At 37.1% G+C, this 23501-nt stretch overlaps 1 protein-coding gene and 1 long non-coding RNA gene across 2 annotated transcripts; one reads left to right on the forward strand and one right to left on the reverse strand.

The window, feature by feature from the left end:
- Positions 1-370: 370 nt before the first annotated feature.
- On the forward strand, positions 371-8540 carry ndufa10 (NADH:ubiquinone oxidoreductase subunit A10). Its single transcript, XM_042494795.2, has 10 exons — positions 371-530; positions 2442-2610; positions 2821-3036; positions 3239-3325; positions 3838-3959; positions 5075-5154; positions 5242-5296; positions 5411-5496; positions 5772-5880; positions 8338-8540. The coding sequence occupies exons 1-10, from the start codon at positions 456-458 to the stop codon at positions 8404-8406; spliced, it is 1068 nt and encodes a 355-aa protein (XP_042350729.1). The 5' UTR covers positions 371-455; the 3' UTR covers positions 8407-8540.
- A 4663-nt stretch (positions 8541-13203) lies between these two features.
- LOC148188565 (uncharacterized) lies at positions 13204-19377 on the reverse strand. Its single transcript, XR_015777584.1, has 3 exons — positions 19239-19377; positions 18770-18849; positions 13204-14289 (listed from the first exon to the last, which is right to left on the reverse strand). It is a non-coding gene; the product is annotated as an uncharacterized LOC148188565 (long non-coding RNA).
- Positions 19378-23501: the final 4124 nt, after the last annotated feature.

Raw genomic sequence — 23501 nt, forward strand, 5'->3', positions numbered from 1 at the left:
TAATTAGGTATAAATTAAGATAATTTCCATAAATTAATAGTTGTGTCTATTTTTATTGGAATAAATTAGAGGTGATAATGTTCGAAAAATAAATGCTTCTCTGTTTGTTTGAATGCAATATAAATTGGTAATTTCTTCAATAAATTGGTTTTATGGATGTAAAATTAGGCTTAAATAATCAGCAACATAATAACATAACCTATTGTCGGAGAAGTTAGGAAGCCAGGAAAATTCCCGTATAAAATATGTTTTAAGATCCAACTGAAATACTTAATTCTTGCAGTTTCATACATGTTTGGTTCATCAATGAAAATAAAATCAGGCAACGACTAGACATACTCAGGCGTAGAGACTACATTAAGCAAAGGTCCTCAGTCCCTCTGACGTGTAATTCAGTCGCCGGGTAGCGGTGATTTCTCGGGTCAGATCGGAGGGTTTTTGGAGGACGGTTAATCATGGCCCTGAGGGTGATCCGACTGGTCATCCCATCGGGAGCAGCTGCATTTAAATCTGTGAACTTTGCTCAGAAGGTACGGACAGAAAATACACGGAGTTTGACTTTAGTTTCTTCTGGAAAACGTGTCAAGTTTACAAGGACATGCTAACTTTGCTAACTAGCTTCCTAGCCGCTAGCATCACAAGCTAAACGAGCTGCAGGCTGCTGCTGTTTATCGTGTAGTTTGACAGTCGACAGATGAGAAAATAAGCTGTCAGTACATCTAACGTAATGTCTGTTGTTTTTATGGATGCATACATGACACTCAGTCAAGCACATCGATAATTGCCTTGTGTTTGTACCTTTAAGTTAAGCTAGCCAGTCTCCAGACTACCAAATGTTAAGTTTCAACCATAAATTTGCGGACTTAAGTTTCATGTTTTTCTCCTTTTTCTTTTTTAAAATTAAATTATTATTATTTTTGTATTAGTCGTTTAGTTATTCCATACATAGCTCAAGCATTTTTCCAATCCAGTTATGAAACAAATAGGAAATAGGATACTGCAAACAAAAAAAAAAAAAGACAAAACCATGCAGGACAAATTATATACAGCTATTTACATATATACTGTATACTCACAACACCACCGCAGACACATGTAGAAAATGTGTCATGTCACATTGTCACTTTATATATTTCATACTTTTAACTACTGGCTTACAACTTTCCTTTTTGTTGCACATTAATAATGTTTAGATTCTTATGCCGTTTTTACGTCTGTGAGCTTTTCTTTATTCATATTTAATTAATGTTGTTGTGCAAATGATAAAGAATTTGAACTGAACTGTGATTGTGGTTAAATATAATTATACTGAGTTGGTTGTTAAGTAGCAACTGGTCTACTCTCATTGATAGAATGAGATGGACCAATAATAAATTATATCAGTTTAAATTTAATGGAATTTATTGCACTTTTTTTGAAATGCAGTTTAGCATGTAATGATTCATGTAAAATGCAGTAATGTGCAGAATATAAAAAAGAATAAATACAATGTGGAATAATCAGTAAGGGGCATAAATACACTAGATATGTACAATACAAATGATGGACAAAAGCGGACAGTGCAGGTATAGGATGAAATAAATAGTGGTAATTGTTATAGTAGGAAACATTAAACACTTGTCATTATGATTTAATGTAACTAAACAGTATCACAAACTGCAGAATAAGCAGTAAGTTGTTGAAAAACATTGCAAAATTTCAACCTTTTTAACCAATTTTAACCAAGCTTCAAATAAACCCACTTGTTTTTTTGCCTCTTCCTACACTGTGTGCTATATTATTCTTGTCATTTTGTGCATTTTAAATTGTGCAAAATTCAAACTAAACAACTTCAAGTTGAATCAACGCATCTTTTATACTTTGAATTATAACTTTAATGAAGATGTGATTTATTGCAGTAATGTTGCACTGCATTATTGTTGGCTTGGTGCACCTGGGAAACCAGCACCTTACTGCTGCTTATTGGAATTCACTGCATTATCAGTGAGCTCTGTGGCGTATGGTTTGTTGCTAACAGGGAATATCAGAATACGTTATTCAGGAGAGCATAAATAATTTGATGAAATAAGATATTTCTGCTATCAGGAGTTGCTCATTATTATTCAGGATTGACATTTCTGTTTGTACAAATCAATTCATATTGTGAGAAGCAGCATGGGAGACAAGAACTCAAAAACACTGCTGTAAACTACAGCTGGTGTTAAGAAATGCAACAGCCACCTCACTAATGTTTAAAACTACAAACCAGCACAGTGTTACAACACTAACGAAAAGAAGCTGTGTATTCTGTTGTCTTGCCTTTGTAAAGGCAGGAATACCAACTGCACCGTGTACAGACGTGTACGGACTTTGGGCAAAATGGGTTGAAGGAAATCCGTCTTTGGTTTCTGTTAACCTCATGTTATTAATTAGTCAACGGCTGTGTTTTTTTCGTCATCCAGGCAGGCGTTCACACGAGCTCCGTGAGAAGCCTACAGTACGGCTGGTGGGCCTATGCGCTGGGCGAGAGGACAACACCACGGTTTCAGCAATACAGTAAAATCATCACCTTGGATGGCAACTTGGCCTCGGGGAAAGGAGCACTGGCTCAGAAGCTGGCTGACAATCTGGGTAACTATCTCACTGGACGGATCCTTCACTGGAGTTTACACCATGAAGGTGTAACCATGAAGGTTCACTCTACACCTCCATGAGTTACTCCTCCTTTTCCTCAATACATGTAAACTTAGCCATTGACCAGATGGCTTCAGTATTTCTATGCAAAGACAAAGTCGACAGTGTCTGTGTTGAAAACAGTAACTCATATCTCTGTCTGAACAGGGATGCTCTACATGCCTGAGGCCGACACTTTCTACTTGGACAAGATGACGGGGGAGAAGGAGCCACTTTCTGTTGACTTTAACGGCATGTGCAGCTTGGAGAAGTTCTACACGGACCCCAAAGCTGCTGACGGAAACAGCTACAGACTGCAGCTGTGGATGTACACCATGAGGCTGCTTCAGTACGCTGACGCCCTCGAACACCTGCTCACCACAGGTATCACGACTGCATTGTCCTGCACTCAGCCAAGTGTCCTGTCAGGTCATTTACAGGGCAAACAGCCAAAACTGTGTTTGTAATTGTCATATGCAGTTATACAATTCATTTTGGGATATCGGATTGATTTCAGTAGCAGACATTGGTGTATGTGTGACTGGAGTTATAGCGTATTTAATCATGCTGATATTCTGTGTTTAAGGTCAAGGAGTGATCCTGGAGCGTTCTCCCTTCAGTGACATGGTCTTCCTAGAGGCCATGGCCAAAGAGGGATACATCAGGAAGGAGTGTGAGTATTCATTGTCACTAACAACAAAGATGCCAGCAGATGTTCTTGATTAAACCATTGCTTCATGCACATTTTTACCAATAAATTTCCACAACTTTTCCACAAATTTGAGGCAGATTTTCAACACTATACAATCCCTGAAACAACCATTGATACTCCTTATTGGTTCTTTTTCATTACTAATATAAACAGCTTTTTAAAATATCTGTTACCTATGTTTTGTCTAGTTGTATTTTTTAAGAAAACATGCCTTTGAAACCAACGGCGGCATGTTTTCTGTAAAAATCTCCAAAATGACACTGTATATCACAGTGAAACACAAGTGGATATTCCAATATTTGACGGTCCTTGAACACATCATGTGTTAATGTACAGGTTTGTGAAAAAAAAAGTATTGACAGGGATTTCTCAAGTCTGTTTTCAGATGTAAAATTTAGTCATGATTTGTGGTGCACAAACAAACGTGGTCGACAGATTTCACATTACTCACAGAAATGTCCCGCGGCTTGCAGGTGTGCACCACTACAACGAGATTAAAGGCATCAGCCTCTGTGAGTTCCTGCCTCCACACCTCGTCATCTACATCGATGTGGCAGCTGAGGAGGTGCAGAAGAAGCTGAAACAGAGCGGCAAGGTATTCAGACGCAGTCACTGACACCACAGGATGTTGTCATCTCTGCAGGAAACTGTAATTATGTCAAAACATTTCAGTTTCACTCATTAACTTTCAATAGAGATCGCAACATTGAGTTGTCAATCGGAAAATTAAAACCTCAGAGGATCGGATACACGGATTAACATTAAATGTTTACAGTATACAGGGATAGATGCGAGCATTGTTAATATGAATACTATATTTTTTACGTATTCAAATCTAAGAGTATTTAAAAAAATAGCCTACAGAGATGTCAATTTAAGCGACTAGTTAGTCACATTTTTTTAGTAGTAGTAATAAATATATATTGTGTATATATATATATATACTGGAGAACTGTTTGTTTGTTGCCAGCTGACAGTGAATTAATTCTTACAGTTAAAGGCGCTGCAGTATCTGTTAAACTGTCTACTAAAGCTTCATAGCAAAAAACATCAACACTTCCAGCCTTAGACAAGCAGGGTCCTTCATAATAAAAGCATAATGGGTCCCACTTTGATTAATTTAATTAGAACAATACTTTTTAAAATTTGATTAGAAAAGTACTTTATTTAACTTCATTATAACCGTATTTTCTGAAGTGTTATTTTAACAGTTGTAAACTTTATTATTCGACAGTAGCTACTTTACTTAAATTTATGGTACTTAATTTTAGTGTAACTGCAGTTCATTTAGCACTTTTTTTTATTTTAGTAACATCAGTTTAAAGGACATTTAAATATATCAGGATAATATTTTAAAGCCATATCACCCAGCCCTAATGAGAAGGAGGAACCTTTACACAAAATAAACACATTGTAGAGTGATGGATTGTTTTCTGTCTTGGAGAGATCTATTAAATGTGCTCTGTCTCTATTAGCCCGGTTAGCTCTTATAGGTGCCCACCTTCTGCTAACAGCTCACCAGCTCTCCTCCCAGTGACAAAGCATAAAGACACCTAAAAGACGCGATAAAATTTAGTGGCCACAGAGTAACTCTTTGTGGCCACGGGCCATGAGGCCATAGTGAATGTCGAACCCTGGTATAAAGTGGGATAGTGCAAAGGTGTGTGTTTTCGATAACCATTAATCCAAATGTAATCTCTTTACTCCCAGTCCTATCTTCAGAATGTGCCCCTGACATATCTGAAGGGCATCGAGAACAGCTACAAGAAATCTTTCCTCCCTGAAATCAGGTGAGTATTTTATCTTATGCAGAACAAATGTCACACTATACATGAATCACACTCAGTTCACATGACTGTGTATGTTCTTTCCTTTAGTAAAACATCTGAACTGCTTGCTTATGATGCAACTCAAGCTCAAGATGTTGAAAAGGTAAGATTACAGTAGACAGGAGCAAGCTGCATTTTATTTCGGATGTTGTTTTGATCCCTAAAGATATATTCATTATTTAGCATAGACAGCTTATTGATGGTGTGCTGTCCACAGGTGGCAGAGGATATCGAGTATTTGAAGTTTGAGAAGGGGCCGTGGCTGGAGCAGGATGATGTCACCTACCACCACATGAGGATGCTGTGAGTTCTTGATTAATGTCACAGGTTCCCACATTTAAATGCAAATTACACAGAGGAAGATCTGCACCAGGTGAAGTCAGATTCTCAGCCTCCGTTTGTCACTCTCATTATGGATAAATATGCAAAGCACCTGAAACGAATCACGCGGATAACTTAAAATGCAGATTCATCCTGATTGCCTTTTATATGCTGTACTCTGCTCATACATCAGCATTCATCAAACTTTCATGTGAGCTGATTTTTTTTTTTTGGCTCTTTTTGTCTGTGTTTTACAGCGTGGAAGACAAACAGAGGGTGGCCACCCTGACCCACATACCCAAGTTTCTTCCAGAAATAACCATCGGAGCACACGACTACGATGAAAAATACTATGCCTACAGATCGGTACGTAGAGACGAGATGCTCAGTCTTACAGTCTGACCTTTAACTCTGCTGCACGTCTTTACCATTCTCACTCTCCACCTTGTATCTGTCTATATGCACACCGTATATTTATACAAGGAACCTCATTCCTGGCTTTTATTTTAGTCTCTTTGGTGTCGTCATCTAATAAGACTACTGGTTTAAATTTAAAGCAAGTCGAGTTTATGCAGAACAATTCAGCAACCAGGCTATTCAGAGAACTATTTTTTAGCGATATAAAGGTCAGCATGAGAGTGCTAGCAAATTCTTTGTTTATTTTATCTGTAGAAATCATCACACATGCATTTTTTTGTGGCAGGCTGCCACAATTAAAATTTTCTAGCGCTACTGAAATGTATATACTGTTAAGTTATCATTGCAACACACTCTCGGAGCTCTGAGCATACTGTTGTCACAAACTGAGCAGTAGATCACAAATTGCAGTCAAAGTGAAATGTTCATTGTGTCCGGTCTAAAAGTTTGAATTCACTCACTCTGCTTCTCCTCTCATCCACTGATCTGATCAGTTCTGACCAGAGCAACTGATCAGTTATCCACGCCGCAACTCAAACAGCTGCCAAGGGATAAAACAACTCATGATGACTTTTGCCGCTCAGGGCTGCCAAAACGTCCAAATTTAGAGACAAAAAAAGACAAAAAAAAAGAAGAAGGTTTTTTTGCTGATGAAAATACCACCATTGTCATGTAATAAAAAAATAAATATTGTTATCGACTGCAGACAGACAATACTTATTATTTTACAATATCCAAATTCTAAGATCTAGCCTCATATCACAACATCAATATAAAATCAATATATTGCCTATCCCTATCGGACATTCACAAATATAGCTGCACTGTATCGTTGATAAGCTTATATCGACCTGTTTACTGCCTCTAATTCACAACAAACAAGTTAAAAAAAAAAAGATCAGAAAAGCACCAATCAATTTTTAAAAGAGGTCGTTCTGCCTTTATGCTGATGCCGCAGATCAGCTGGAACGGGATGTTCCAGCTGATCATTAGGGATTAATGAGACGCTGGCTGCTGTTGACTGGTAACATTAATTAGCGTTGATGCAGGAGTATGACTTGCCCTTTTCTTTTATGTTTTGTCATTATCTGAGGATAATTCACATTATCTTGCGACGAGCACTTTATTGAAAATCACATTGAGGAGCCCTGCCTTTGTCTCAGGCCCTTTGCCACGTGAAACTCGTGCAGCGCCGGCAGCGTGATGGAACTAATTTCCTTCCGCTGAAATATCGAACGACTCGCGGTTACAAGAAGGCAAATGCCAGATGTGGAATATTCTACAGGGCTTTTGGTATCATCAGTCTTGCAGGGAAACATTTGGATATGACCTTTTCTGTTTATTGACTGGAGACTTTTTTGTCCCCCCTTGCTGCAAAAATCAGGCTGCGTAATGCTACAGGAGGCTGTGACCTGACATTTAGTTCTTAGCTCGGATCTCAGTGGAGAGTATGAGAACTGTGACACGTGGTGGCGTAATCTCCCTAAGCACACTTGAGTTGACAAAGAAAATACATGGATAGATGTTTGCAACACTGATGTATTACAGCTTCAATTAAATTTATGAAAAAATCGTTGTTTTTTGCACTCAAAAAACCTGAAGGTGTTCTAATTGTAACAAGTAAAGGGTTGATTTTTGTTTGTTTTTTGCTTGCATGATTTAACCCTTAAAAACCTGGGGAGGTTAGTTTGATTTATTTCAAAAACATGAGAATAAGGCAGTTAGCAACTTAAGAAGAAATGACTCAAAATTTCGAAATAAATTAGTACAAATACAAGAAAATGATCTGAGAATTACCAAAAAGGAAAATGACCTGAAAAAACTGCTGAAAATTACAATAACTCTGTAAAATAGTTTTAAATAAATAGTTATGATAATTAGAAGTGTAGTTCTCTGGAAATTTTCCTCTAGCTTTTAGTTTTTTTTAACCTTATTACCTGCATTTTGAGGGACGTTACCTATCTATTTGCTCATTAGCTTTTTTTCTCATGGTTTTGAAAGTAATCAAACGAATTTGCTTAATTTCAAAGGTTTAAATGCTTGCGAAAGGTGTCTGAAAGCAGCACAAGAAAAGTGATGTTGATCCAGGTTTAAAAGGGTTCCCTGATTAATCAGTTATCAAAACTGAGGATTTTTCTGCTAATCACATTCACAACCCTCCTGCATTACTTTTAAATTAAATATATTTATATTCAGTGTTAAAAGTATCAAATTTAACTCTGCAGGCAACCCACTTATCTTGATTAGATGCTTTCAGCGGTTTCAATTAGGACAAGTGAATTTGAAACACTAAATTATACTAATGCATCAGGAAAAAAAGTCATTTTTCAACAAGCTGTTTTGTACATGACTTTGTTTTAATGTTTAGCTCTTTGGTTTAATTGTCAATTTGTTTTGTCCTTGTAGCTCCCTGGGAAGAAGTACGCTCCCGGTTATAACGAAGATGTCGGGGACAAATACATCTGGCTGAAGTGATTGAGTTCAAATTTCGTCACTAATTCAAACTGAGCGAAGTCTGGACCACTCGTCCGTTATTGATCCAATTATCTCCTGTTGTACATCTTAAATAATATGTATGTATTAAAAGAATAAATTTTGAATCTACAAAATGTCTTTCTTTCTGACTCTGCATGCTGAGCAGGATGGAAAGATTTTTATGCATTTGTGACTGGGAAACAGCTTAAACTAGAACTCAGAGACAGAGGTCGACCAATATTGATTTTTCGGGGCCGATACCGATTATTAGTACATAATGAGACAGATAACCGATATGCATTTTCTTTTTTTAAAAGATTAGTTTTTGGGCTTTTTATGCCTTTGTTCAATGGGACAGTTTAAGTGTGAAAGGGGGGAGAGAGAGAGGTGATGACATGCAGCAAAGGGTCAAGACTGGAATCGAACCTGCGGCCGCTGCAGCAAGGACACAGCCTCCATACATGGGGCACCCACTCCATCCACTGAGCCACCGGGTAAACCCCACATATGCATTTACAATAAAACATGATAATCTGATAATCTGTCGACCCCTACTTAGAGACATTAACAAAATAAAATGATATTTTGATGAAATACCAGAATATTAACATTATTATAACACTGTAGGGTTGACTGTTGGTGCTTTCACAATATAGTTAAACAATGAAATTATTGATAAATAATAATCAGTAATAGGAATAATATGATTTAGTTGGTAAAGGGCAAATAATGTTACAGCTAGAAAATTCTGGTAAATTCAGAAAATTATGTCAAATTGCTGTAATGCAGCCTTTAAAATCAGGAAAAGACAACACTTAGGATGTTATAATATCCAGAATCTAAGGTGATATCAGTTACTTTAAAATGAACACAGCCGTGGAAAGTTATATTCCAGCTGTGTTGAAACAAAGCTATTTTTCAGGTAGTTTTTTTGTATTTCAGGTAGTTTTTGTTTCCAAAACTGCTGTATTAGCTTGTAGTCCAAAATAGCCAAAAGTGAATAACTTAAGATATTGAATTAAAAGCACAGACATGGTCCAATGAAGAGCTAAGTACAAGGAATACTAATATTAGGTAAAGTTTTAGTATTTTTAATCCCAATGGCCAAAGTTAAATTCTCTCTTTTTCATTGAGTAGTCATGTTTATGTATTTATTTTTTTTTATTTCCTGATAGCACTTTTCCTGTCAGTTGCACGGAGAGAAAAGAAGAAAAGAATTTTTTTTTTGGGGGGGGGGCTATATTTTGTGTTGTTTTTCCAGAGTTTCCATTTTCCAAGGGGATGCCAAAATAAACTATATTTCTTAAAAATATATTTATTTATGAATATTTCTCTATAATGCACTTGGTATGCCTACAGTATATTAACTGTACGAGCTCTCAGAGTTGCTGAGATCTAAAGACCTGAACAACAAAGCTAAAGGAAAACCAATCAGACCTAAACCTAAAAACAAAAAAACAACATCAAGCAGCTTACATTCTCACATCTTTGTAGAAGCAGGTTAATTTAACCGCTCTGAAAGCAAAATCAACACGGGGCGCACATGTTGACACAAACATAAAAGTGGTGCTTTATCTAATGGGTGGCTTGTGGGGGAGGCTGCTCAGCTTATATCGAGGTGCATGCTGTGAGGCTGCATTTGGATATACTGAGGATTTCATCGTAATGCAATAAATCTTGCAGCTGAAGTCTGGTCTTTGGTTTTTAATCCTGTTTGTTGAAGAAAACAATCTGTCCACACTGTAAGATTTCATTACAAGCTCTGTGATTACCCAAAGGAATAAATTTATATTCAGGGAAAAAAATCTTAGGGGCAGCTGTCAATAACATCCATGATGAAAGATTAGATCCTGATTTTATTTTGCGATATAGCGTCTCAGTGGAAGCAGACTTGTGTGAACTTGCCGGAGCTGTGATCGCGCCTGTCAAACCAGCAGTTTCTTCTCAATGTTAATTTCATCTGAACGAGCCAAATCCTCATGTGTTTTGTTTAAATTTTGTAATTTTACATCCTCCACAACAAGAAACCACTGCTCGAGGAGAAAGGAATAAAGTGTGAGTAAATATACAAATAAATGCATAAATAAAGGTATTAATAAATACAGGTATTTAAAAAAAATACAGAAATAACATAAGATAAAATGTTATTAGACCCACAGCTGAGAAAAATAAATAAGAAAATAAATGCAACAATAAAAAATAAATCTATAAATGCATTAATAAATATACAAACGTTTAAAACTAAATAGGACATAAACAAAAGCTTTAAATCTACTTAATTTTTTTTCCCCACTTATATTTATTTATTTCTGTTTGTGTGCTTATGTAGTAGCAGGTCCTGTAAATCTAGAAATACATTTAAAGGTCTATATGTGCATTTGTTTATTTCTGTATTATATATATGTATTGCAGTGTATTCTGTTTTATACATATATATATATATATATATTTATTTTTACATTTATGGATGCATATTTATTCATGCATTTATTCTTTTTTGATTTAAAAAAAGTGTATTTATTTATGTATTTCAGTATTTATTCATTCCTGTATTTATTTATTTATTGATACGTAAATCATCTTTCATCCTCCCTTTATTCAACGTGTTCATTATTTAACTTAGCTGCCATTTTTTGTACTTCACCAAAGTGTCAGGATGTTTAAATATGAATCTCCTCAAAGCACGCAACAGCTAGTGAGCTCACAGCGCTCATACACAACTGTCAAAGGTCAGCCCTGACAACACTGTTATTCTGGCTTTTAATTGGCTGTAATACACAAGTGACATCTTCAGAAAACACATCTGGTTTAACCAATCTCCGTCCCTTATCACACAGCCAAACACAGCCTCATCTCCAAAGCTTCAAAGCTCTACAGCGTCTCGCTTCTGTTGTTGGGTCTTGAGTTTCGTTCAGACGAACTGGGGCCAGAGCTCCCCCCTTTCTCAGAAACATTATTAGTTTCTGTTTGCTGTAGGAGGCTTTTGTTCTAATCAAGAATTGATCACCAGCACAGATACAGTGATAACCAGGCTCAGCAGCAGAGTATACAGAAGAGAGGCGGGGAAATCTCCAATAACTCTTCCTGCTGCCAGATCTCAGCTCCCTCTTCACCACAACAGTCCGATACAGTGCCCCAGACTGTACAATCTAATCTAGCTATATTAAATTGCACACCAGTGGATAGTGAACAGGTTGCAGTATATCCAAAACCCCACATATCAACGGCCTCTGAGAGCTGGAGACACATACAACCTCCAGGTCCCCGATGATGAAGGAGGAGTAAAATATGGGGAATGTTGTTAAGCACATACACACAGGATCACACTTTATTATGAGATGTGAACTGAAGAGGAATTACTCAACACCTGCTAACCCGAGGCTGAATTATGACGCTCTGTTCGGTTTTTGGGCACATGATAGTTGATAAGATGCAAATGCGAGGCTGCCGCTCAGGACATCAAAAGCCCAGAGCACATGAAGAGACACATACAGAGAGATTTTGAGTGCACTTTTCTTTGTCATGCAGTGGAAGCAGTTTGCATACTGCTTTTATTATTATTGAACAGGGCTTAATATGTTATGAGGAGAGTGGTAGGAAAATGCTCAAAACCTCATAGTCTGTGTCGAGTATTTTAACAGTGAAAATGGCATTTCTACCTGTCTCTACCTGTAGTATTGTGGGCAAGTATCTGGCCACACAAGTGTCAAAAACTGCAGTTCTTCTTCCTTTTTTCGTTTTTTACTGAGATGTTGCTGCATTTACTGCCAGGATAGTACTACAAAAAGCAGTACTTTTTTCACAAAATAACTGTACATGCAATGCTGTGCAACCTAGCAGCTAGTGTAAGGGTTATCTCCACCCTCTGGTCCAAATATAGTAATTTGGCCCCAAAAATTCAAGAATTCAAAAGCCAATCTCAAGGCTTCACACTGTACATAAGCCAGTCACAGTGGATGTGCCTATTTTATACAAGGAGCTGTTTGAAGACCAACAGGACCTCATGCTACACCAAACCTGCACCCCCACGCTATTTGTTTTTAAAAGAAAACTAAAAACTTATCTCTTCACTTTAGCCTTTAACTAGTGCTGATTCAGCTGCCTTGCATTCTGCTTTACACTTGCATACTGCTGCACATCTTTAAAATGCTGTATTTCCCTTGATTTTACGCATTTTATATACTCTGTTTTTATGCTTATTTTATTAATAATGTCAGTTTGTTATGTTTTTATTTTCTTTTCCATTGTATATTATGCATTCTGTGCACTAAATCTTTATCCTTATTTTATCTTACTTTTACTAGTATTATCAAGTGGATTTTATCCATTTGAAAATGCATTCTGTGTATTCTATTCTGATTTGATTTTATTTTTACATGCAGGTTTTATTATGTCTTTTTGTTTTTTATGTGTCTTAATGTGAAGCACTTGATGCATTTAATTTCTTTCTTGTAAAGCACGTTGGGCTGCATTTCTTGTATGAAAGGTGCTATACAAATTAAGATTATTATTATTGTTATTATTATTATTATCCCCTACATGTCAGACCTATGTTGAATGATGATATTATAAATGCTAAACATATGTCTGTAAGGAACATATACCCAGTTTAGATGTGGTTACACACGTAAGAGTGGTGTGGTGCAAACTGTATGTGGAATATTAGGGGAAAAATTGGTTGTTAGGTAGCAGTATCCCAAATCCAGGTAAAACACAATAGAAAGTCCTCTGAAAAAGTGTTTAATCGCAAAGATTGACCCCAAAAACTTCAGAAAAAAAGACACCAAAAGTCACCATTTAATCAAGACCATGTTACTGTAAAACCAATATAAACTCTAAGATATTACTTTTGCGATTTCTTCTGGGGATTTTTATTTTTTTGAGTTTTTCTAAATCCAGAATCCCAATTTTCTCCAGCATGAAGAAAGCTCCTGTCACGATCACCCATCCGTATCATGCTCACAGGAACAGACAAAAGCTATGTAAGATAGTATGTGCTGCCCAGACAGTCCACCTCCTTATCATCAAAAAGACTCTGAATCTAGTGAGCTTCTTTGAGAAATCACAAGTGTATTTCTTTGAATTCCTGTACGTTCCTGCATAGCAACCACTCACCAGAGTGTCATGCTCATTACTGCAATAATGATTGCAGTATGAAACAAATCCCTGCCACCTGTAGTTCATTCACTGGAAATTATATCCATTATCTCCCCATATATAAGTCCTCAACGACAGAGATCTGCTATTATGATAATAGGCCTCAAAATATTCAAAGAGCAGCCATGGACTGAGAAGAAACAGTGATAAACTTCAACCTCTCATTATCCTGTCATATAAATGACCGCTTCCTACTTATCACAGCAAGCCTCCAGCCCAACACTTCCTCCGACACGTAACATGCTGCTCAGACCTGTGGGCTTGATATGCTGCATGACAAAGGCACTTAAGTCCAGCTTCACAAGAGGATCCAGGTTCTCAGAAGTTCTGCTTCCAAAGATAGTGAGCAAGTTTGGAGCGAGTGCGAGCTCTGTGAGGACTTCCACTCCCAGAGAAAGAAGTCTCCCCCGGGACAGAGAGCTGGTTCAGCCTCTGTAAACCTTGGAGGTTGATGAAAGTTCTGCCTGCCACAGAAATGATGTTATTCTCTTTCCAACACTTCAGACCCCGAAGTGCCCCAAAGGAGCCCAGGGGGAGCTCTGTCAGAGGGTTCCTGGACGAATCCAAATACTCTGTCTTCAATGGGAAGTTGCTTAGAGCAGTGGAGACATTTCTGTCGAAGCAGTTGCTATATTTCAGGTCTGGGAGACAGTTACATCCCTTATAACAAGCTCACACTGCCCGAGGAAGTGAAGAAGCGAGGAATGATAGTGAGGGAAAGGTAACCTAAAGGCAGAAGTAAAATAGAAATAAATGCGCTTGTTACAAAGTCCCCAAATCTCTTATATTGTCACTTAACATGCAATAATATATTTTTTTAAACGCTATATGTATTTTAAGACCACAATTGCTGAACATTGTTTTGCAAATAAGAGTTAAAGCAGCTACAAGGAGTTTTGAAGGGTTATGAAACAATCTCAGTTTTAATCTGGTTTAAATGACCAACACGCAAACAAGAGCATCATCAACAAAACTGGTATTTCCATGTAGTTATTCTTAATGCCTGTCAGCGTTGCCAGATTGGAAGTGTTAAACTGTCGTACCAGAGGCTCGAAATTATTGTTTTTTGAGAAAAATTATCAGACGCCAGTCACCATCACAAGAAGGAATAGGGAATAATTTTAATAAACAAGTATTTAAATGACTTTTTGACAAATCTACCCATACCCACTGCCTGCTATTTCTCAATCTACACAGCTCTACACAGCTGACGTCATGTCAGCAGCCGAGCGTTTTAACGTGGAGTGTTTACGTGCTTGTTTATGTCGTCATGGCCTAAACCAAACGTGATCAGGTGTAAGGAGATGATTTGAGAAGTGATGAGTAAACACAGATGCAGATGCCAGGAAATGAGTTAAAATGAGGCGTGTACACTAAACTAAGTGCTTATTCTAAGTGTCACAATGGTTAAGTTCTCGTACATTACTGCAGTTTTGGAATTACTGATCCTACACCTTACAGAGGGCAAACATTATCGTACAAATACAATAATTACCGTACATCTGGCATCACTGATTCCTGTCCTCGGGTCTAATTTCCTGCCAAATTCGATGAAAACAATTTATGGCACACAGACAAGAAATGTCTGTTTATACTCTCTCAGAGAGAGAAATGAATTCAGCTAAGTACAGAAAAGCTATCAGGGACAGCCATGGTGCACGGGAAAAACACAAGTCACCTTCAAATACGACTTAAATTCTTCAGATATTAATTCTATCCATACTTTTGTTGTTATTATTCGAGGGGAAAAATCATGATTGACATGTTTGTGCGCCATCACCTTTCTTCAAATGGATTCATATCACTCTGGATGACTACAAGACCCACTTATCACGGGTTGTAAATTGTAATTTTTCCTCATTTGAACATTGTAAGAGGCCTTAAAGGGATAATTAAGAATGTGGAAAGTGTGGACTATTGCACTTTTTGACAAACCTAACCACACCAGTGTTATTTTCTAAAAAGCTTTTTAAAGCCACTGTTGGGTCGACACACATCACATAATTCTAAACTCAAGAGTAGTAAGACAAAAAATCTCATTTGGCGGCTGGATTTCTTTCACACCTCGTGACCTGTACAACAAAATGAAGCTTTAGAGCTTGTAGTTTTTAGCTGTAATAAGTGTTAATTTTCTCCTTTTATTAAAAAATAAATAAATAAAGGTAAATGCAGCATTATTGGAATTTAAGATTATTCCCTTCAACTGAATTTCTATCTTTACTGTAAACAGTTTCTACTTACATGCAAAACAGAATCTTTCAATTTAAAAACTTTTTTTTTCAATTTCTAATTATGTTGGTTGAACAGATATCGATAATTGCATCTCTGTACACGTCCTAAACATATAGGTGTATGAACATTACTGTAACAGACGGTTACATTACTAAAAAAACATTTATTTTGTTTTAACGTCATCATATTCCTGTTCTAAATCTATGATAACGAAGCTGTGTCTAAAAAAGAAAGGTCATATTAAAAGTAATTTGAATCTTTCGAGACGGTGGTGCTCATGGGAAATGCAGTCTTATGTCAAACATTAACACGACAGCTCAGATCACATCCCCGGCAATACAGTATTGTGCTACTATTTAACAATGCATGCCAAAAACATTACAAAATCATATCAAAATTCAATCATGTTTACTTTCCAGAAAACAAAATACAATGTGTGCTTACGTAAACTAGTACCAAACAGTTTCAACCATTAATATCATGACAGTCTGCAGCTTTTAGCTGCACAGAGTTAAGATTAAGTTAGCTGGAAAAAGCAACTCAAACTCCATCGTCAGTGCTTCATATCCAAGCAGCTGAAAGGAAAGTAATCACATTACAAGACATCCTCCTCACCCTAAGTCTTTCTAACTATTATCATCAGGTTGCCGCTATAACGTCCCTTGGCCAAGAAAAACTCCTAAATTAACTGCCATACACATCTTAAATAAAAGGTAATGATCCACACGTCTATACAAACACTTTGCACACAGTAGCATATTGTCATTTCTATTCTGTCCAAATTATTGTATTAGGTATCTACTGTGTTTTTCAGGAAAACGTGCTGCGTGTTTATTGTCCGAGCTTGTTTTGCACTGCATGTTGAGCCACGTCTTAGACGATTTTCTGTCACGACCGACAATAAAGTTTTCTGAATCTGAATCCTCACTCTGAGGAAAGTGGTATCTGTGTCCGCTCGAGACTATGACAAATGCATTTTTAAGTGGACTGCTCAGCAGACACATGGAGCACACAGTGTGCTTCATCTCTCTTTCTCTGGATACTATCTCGTCGACATTACAATGTTGGAGCCTCCCTGTGATCAAATCAAATTCCTCCAAATGTTACATCCTGCCTGCCTATCCTGTTTCCTTTTTCTGCAATACTTCAAAATACTGAAGCTAGACACCCTCCAAATGGCATTTCACTTGGACTTTAAGTGTGAACAAAACAAAAAAAGAGCACTTCACAGGTCACTCAGAGTGTAACAAAGAAAGAAATCAAGTCTGGACAGTCAGCAGACAGAGGAGGCCAGACGCCTGCCAGGAGCTGAAAAGAGGTTGTCTACTTGTGGTCCCGGTGCCAGAGCACCAGGGCTACTCAGACAAAGGCGGTGTGAATAATTGACAGCACAGCAGCCCAGTGCAGTCACATTGAACTAATGGAGGATGAAAAACATGAAGTCTGGAGAGGGGAGGCTGGCACACTATCCTGTCTGGTATAATGTGACACAGAGGTCTTATCGGGTCGGGGAAAAGGTCACATTTCAGACATGGGACAGACCTGGAAGCAGGAACAACATATTGGTGGAGTGAAACCTACAGGCTGAAGAGAAAATTAATGCAACATCAGTGATGTCGGGGGATATTGAGGAGAGGACGCAACTGGCCAACTGTAACAGGGTGAGATACCAAAAAGCTACACTCCATGTCTTTAAAGGAATACTTCACTTGCAAGATGACCATTTATATATCAGTTACTAACCATATGTTGCCTCGAATTTATGGGCGAAAATGTGTTTTTCTTGCATGCCTCCATGGTGAATGGAGAATCAGAAAAAAAAGCTACATGCACAGGAGTGTTTAGCAATGTTTTAGCAAAAATGCATGTGTTTGGGAGGTACTGAGCATACAAATGGATAAATCAGACTTGGATACTGCACAAGTTCTGTGAGAGTTTGTAAACAGATGTTTGGATATAATTTTGCTGTTTTTAAACAAGGTCCCTGTTCACTTCAATCCATGAAGAATTTTCTCAGTTTTTAGATTCTTCATGCACCTTGAAGGCATTCAAGATAAAGTTTTCTTCAACAGCTCCTTTAACTCCTTATTATTACATCCTGCCAGGTGTGTTGCTAGTGATTTTGGGCCCCATGAAAAGAGATCACACTGGGCCACACCACCACAGGCCACGCAAATCCTGCACAAATACTGTAACCACACAGCGTCACTACATTTATTTTACACTTGTAATTTTTTGTTTTTTAAGTGAGCTAAGGCAAAAATTAAGCCTTGTCAGTCTTCCGTGACTGAGAGAAAGTTGAAGCAAAAACAGTGTATAGTTGTATTTTTCTGTTTAATTGTAAAATAAGTGCGACATTTTTCATTTTTTTTATTTTGTGGGTTTCCATTGTGCATTTACAAAACTGAAAAGCTTAAAGTAAGTAGCGAACTCACTGTCTGGGGGTCTGGGGTGTAGGCGCTGCATACTATTATATACTCCAATGAAATTTCAGGCAGGTATGAAGATATGAAATATTACAAACCACCCAAGCCTAATTTAAACTGTATATTCTGCTCATGTGATATGATGCAGTTTTATACTATTAATCTCCCGGTAATTTGCAAAGAATTTAAAATTGGCTTCACATTGAAAAAATACAACATTAACGTGCAAACAGAATTAAATAATACTCTATTATAACCTAAGGAGCTCATGTTTTGATTATAGAAATAACATTTCTATGGTTATGATACTTTGAAAGTGATTCTGCATGAGAAGTACTTTTTATTTTCGATACTCTAAGTAAGCTACATATTGCAGATAATACCTATGAATTTTTATTTAAGAAACATTTTGAATCCAGAACTTTTTCTTGTAATTGAGACTGTTATTTTTTACTTTTACTTTAGTAAGACATCAGAGCGTTTCTTCCACTATTGTAAAAACATCAAAATCAAAATATGGTTGATTACATAACAGGGCATTTGCTCACCTGCTTCCTCAGGTGGGAGTCTGGCTGGTTCAGTGGTGGGGGGGCTGCTGAGGCTGAAGCTGCATCTGTACTTTTGTAACCTGGTAAAAGGGAAGTACAAGGACAACTGATTTAATATTTATTTATTTATTATTATTTATTAAATATAATATACTTTTTTCTGTCTTATACTATTTAAATTCAATATTTCCATTCTTCATTTTTGTTAATTGTGTTGCACCAAATCACCAAGTCAAACTCCTGTATATGTAAAAGTCTTGGCAATAATCCGGATTGTGATTCTAAAACCGGATTCTGATATGATTAGCTTGCTAATCGTCTGCGACTATTAACTAAATGACGGTTTAAAGAGCAGCAAAGTCACTGAACTGTCTGTCAAGATATGTTGAGTAATGTTAGAGGAGCAAACGTAGCCGATGTCACTATAAACTAATAAACAGGTTCGTTTCCTCCACTCGCGGAGACTCACCTGTCTGTGTTGAATTGGGTGAAACACTCCCACACTTTCTCGTCTTTGTCCGGTTTCTAGGAGCCAGACTTTTCTTTCAAAAGCTTTCTTTTTTGGCTCAGCTTCACCTGCACTCCTGCTTCACTCTCTGCTAGCAACAGCCGTTAATTGCGCCAGGTGAACCGGCCGGACTGAACCATTTTATGAAAACAAAGGGGGTGGGGGAGGGCTAAGGCTCTCTGGATGTTTACTTTTTATGGAAAACAAAAGAAGAAGAAAAAAAAGCATTAGTATGAGCGCATTCCTAATAAAATGTTAATGATGAAAGGTTAATAATTTGCCATTGATTTTTTTTTCATGTTCAAATATTTTTTGGGGGGACCCTGTTAGTCACGGGTTCTGAGAGTCACCATTGCATCCTGGTTTAACCATTTGAAACCTGGATGTATATCATTTTTTCTTGTACTGCTTTTAGATGCCTTAACAAGTATTTTTCCTTTAAAACATTTTTTTTTGCCTTTTTATCCTTTACTTATGTTTGGTTGAACATCTGCTCCAAGTTTGGATTGGATGTGCATGCATACTTTTGCTTTTTAATTCTCTTCAGAAACACTGGGGAAAGGCAATGAGCAAATTGCAAGAAATTGGCAAAAACAAATCAGTGATAAAAAGTGGGGAGATAGATAATTAATTAAAAGGAATTTCTAGAAATTATATATTTCTAGAAATTATATATTCAAAATATTTTACAGAATATTTAATATTTATTAATTTATTTACCTTTTCAGTCCTTTTTGTTGCTAATTTTGGTGCAGTTTTCTTGCAAATTTTTGGGTAATTTTGATTGATTTTGATTGATACATTAGGGTTTAAATCATTTCTTACTGCACTGGTTTAAACCATCATGCAGATCCAATTCTTTTTCCAGTACTACTTAATGCTATTTAAACACTACTACTTTACATACTATACAACGCATGTACCTCAAGATCTTATGTGCCCCTTTTCAGTGTTCAATCTGCTGTTGTGTTCATGCCACTTTCTTGTCTCCCTCTTTCCCTAAAATAACTTTGGTTCACTCTGCATATCAATGCATAAGACATATCTGAGAACGAGCCATAAATAGATTTCAGTTACACAATTCATGTTTGAAATGTTTATTTCAGCTGCAGAACAAAGTTAGTTTGGGGAATTAAGCCACAGTGTCATCTCTCCCTGCAGATATATTTACATGAGATACTGAGGAGTGATGATCAAAAATATTTTCCTAAACTTAATCTGTTTGGAGTTGGGATTAATTAGTTGTTATGGGTATTATACCTTAACATGACCTTTGACCTTTTGCCTAACCTTAACATGTTAAGAAATGTGAATTAAGCCTGACGCTAGACCTCTTTTTTACTCCTTAATTAGTCATTTTTCATTCTTTTGGTTGGTTTTTATTTCAATAAATTCATACTTGTCATAGTTTTTTTTTTCATTTCTTGGGATCTCTTCTTCTCACAGAAAGATCAACTATATTTAGACAAAGGCCTGTGCTGGAACAATTTTAATCATTTTCAGAGTCATTATTTTAGTCCCCTAGCATAAGCCATGTCATATTAACCCTTTGAAACTTTAGCAAATTGGCTTGGTTTCTTTCAAAAACATGGGAAGGCAATTAGCAAACTTAAGAAGAAATGACCCAGAAATTAGAAAGAAATTAGTAAAAAAGTTCCTAGAAAATTACCTGTAATTTAACAAAAAACAAAGAAACAAAAAAAGAAGTGTGAAAGTAAAGGAACAAAAAAAGACATGATCTGAAAACACTTTGAAATTATAGTAGGCCTAATTCAGTAAAAATTAATATGAAATATATAGTCATGATAATTATAAATATAATTGTCAGGCCATTGAAATAATTTTTCTAAATCAACTATTTTTTTACAATTTGTGGGAAATTTCTTGCCAAGTTGTATATTGCCTTTTCCCCCATGTTTTTGAAAAAAATTACATCAATTTGCTCAGGGGTTCAGAGGTTTAAATACTTGTAAAAGGCATCTTAATGCATCACAAGAAAAGCGATGTCCATCCCAGTTAAGCAAATTCAAAGCTGGTGAACATCTTTTTTCAAGTTCCCATTATGTGCTATATAGAGCTTAGAAACATAGATTTTTTTTATTTGAACAAACGCCTGCCAGTGTTCATTTATTATTTTTTTTAGATCAAAATCTAAACATATGCACTGTATTTAATTTATTGTACTTTATCTAGCCCTTCCTGCCCTGCCTTGGCACAAGAGATTGAGGAATATACAGTTAAATATAATTTAGAATTTGGGTGTTTTTTAAAAAAGGATCCTGTCATTACTCAGTGACCTGACCAACACACTGAATGATTTTCTGGCTTTTGGAGGCAAATGATGGCTTTTGGAGCTTTGTCATGTGTTAAGGATTTGGGAATCTCCCATCCCTGCGGAGCACTTCACTAAAAGCCGACTTTAAACTTTCATCTAAAACTCACAGCTTCCAGGATTAAAACTAATTTAACGCTATACAGCAGGCTGATATTGAACGTGTTGCACCAGAAAGCAAATTTGGCTCCATAGAAATGCCCTGGGAAGTCCCTGCAATGACTCAGTGATGAAGCTGAGGGAAGATTATTGGTGCCGGGGTTCATTTCTCAGCCGCAGTGAGCTGTGCCTGCTGCACGGTATCATGGGAGCCCCTGAGCTTGAACAGAGGTCCAAAGCAGGAGGCAACGGGAGGTTAAGTCACTGTAATCAACAAGCCTAATTACCATTAAGCACCTCAACATGACTGCTTACTGAAATCATTTCTTCATGTCTTTCTCAGGGTGTCTGTTCATATGTCAAAGGCTAAAAATGAAGCTGGTCTGATGATAACGCATCAGGCTTTAGTCTGAGGGCAGCAGATGGCAGTGTTGCTATCTGGATGCACACAGTGTGACGACAGTGTCAATGAGACAGTGTGTATGATGCTCTGGGCATATGTGCCTCTGAGTAACACCAGTGAATGGTGAAACACATGCTCACTGAATCCTGAGTCTTTGGGTGAAATGCCTTTCTCTCCTCACTTTAGCTGTTGTTTGGAAGACAGGTGTGTAGAGTCAGGGTGTGAGCGGAGCCCCTGGCAACTGAAATATTTTCTCCCCACTGCATATTCCCATTGTAATGTTTTCTTTTACTGATATACTCAATATTCATAGAGACACAGAATTAGTGGATATAGAAAAGGGATGGATGGATAGACAGAAACATACGGGGGCTCCTGGATAATTACCCATACTATAGATATGTATATACTGTATGTTCATCAGTCTGAATTATTAAAACCATGATTCTGAGAAATCATCTTTTTTTAAAGAGTTTCTCATGGCAGATGGCTCTAAATAATACAATACCCATGAACCTTGGCAGCTGTTGCTATGGAGAAGCAGCCAGACATCTGTGAAATCAGAGGTTTGGCAACTTCAGTGTGCTTTGTTTTCTCAATTTGTAAGTAAAGACTGCACCACAGTTGCTGCCCTCTGCCAAAATTGCAACCCGATTACCAGACTAAATATTGGCATTGAACGTTTCTGCAAACCAAACATTTGTACATTAGTTTTTTAGTGGATACGTTGAAATTTTACATTTCTTTTCATTGATTGAAGCCTTCTAGAAGAATATCAGGAGCAGGATAACACCTCAACCGTGTCACTTCCTGCATAAATTCCTGCCTAAATTGTGCTCGAAGGCTGTGACACACTCTGTGACCCCCTGGGAGCTATGGGGTATGACACGTGCAGTGTATCTGGAGCTGCCGTGTCAGAGGGTTACAGCAGACGGGGCTAGAAATAGAGTGGTCAAGTAATGAGTCCTAAATTAGCCTTTTCCATTAGCATTTTAGCACTTCTGGTTTCATCGTCTTAAAGTCTCTGGGTTCTTTGAATGGGCTTTTGGTAAAATGCCTTTAATAAGGCCTGTGGTTAACGCAGGCTAAAGATATTTAGACTTTTTGTTCTGCAACATAAAATACGTCCACTTAAACACAATTTTTGAACTTTTAAGGTTTTACTCGTCTTAAAAAAGGTGGTTGCTAACAAGTGGCTAAATGGGACTACAGTGTTTGTCGGGGACATTACACGTCATCACAAACTCATTAAACCCACAGCTTTAGTCGAACCATTTTATGAAAACAAGTCGCACTCGAACTTGTAGATTTATCTGTTTATAATATTTTTTGATTGTGTTTAAATATATTTTTACAGTGTTTGTAGTTGTGACGTTTAAGTCATGCAACT

The sequence above is a fragment of the Plectropomus leopardus genome, chromosome 10 (genome assembly GCF_026936395.1).
Source record: "Plectropomus leopardus strain MGB_pleo_1.0 chromosome 10, ASM2693639v1, whole genome shotgun sequence".
Taxonomy (NCBI): Eukaryota; Metazoa; Chordata; class Actinopteri; order Perciformes; family Serranidae; genus Plectropomus; species Plectropomus leopardus.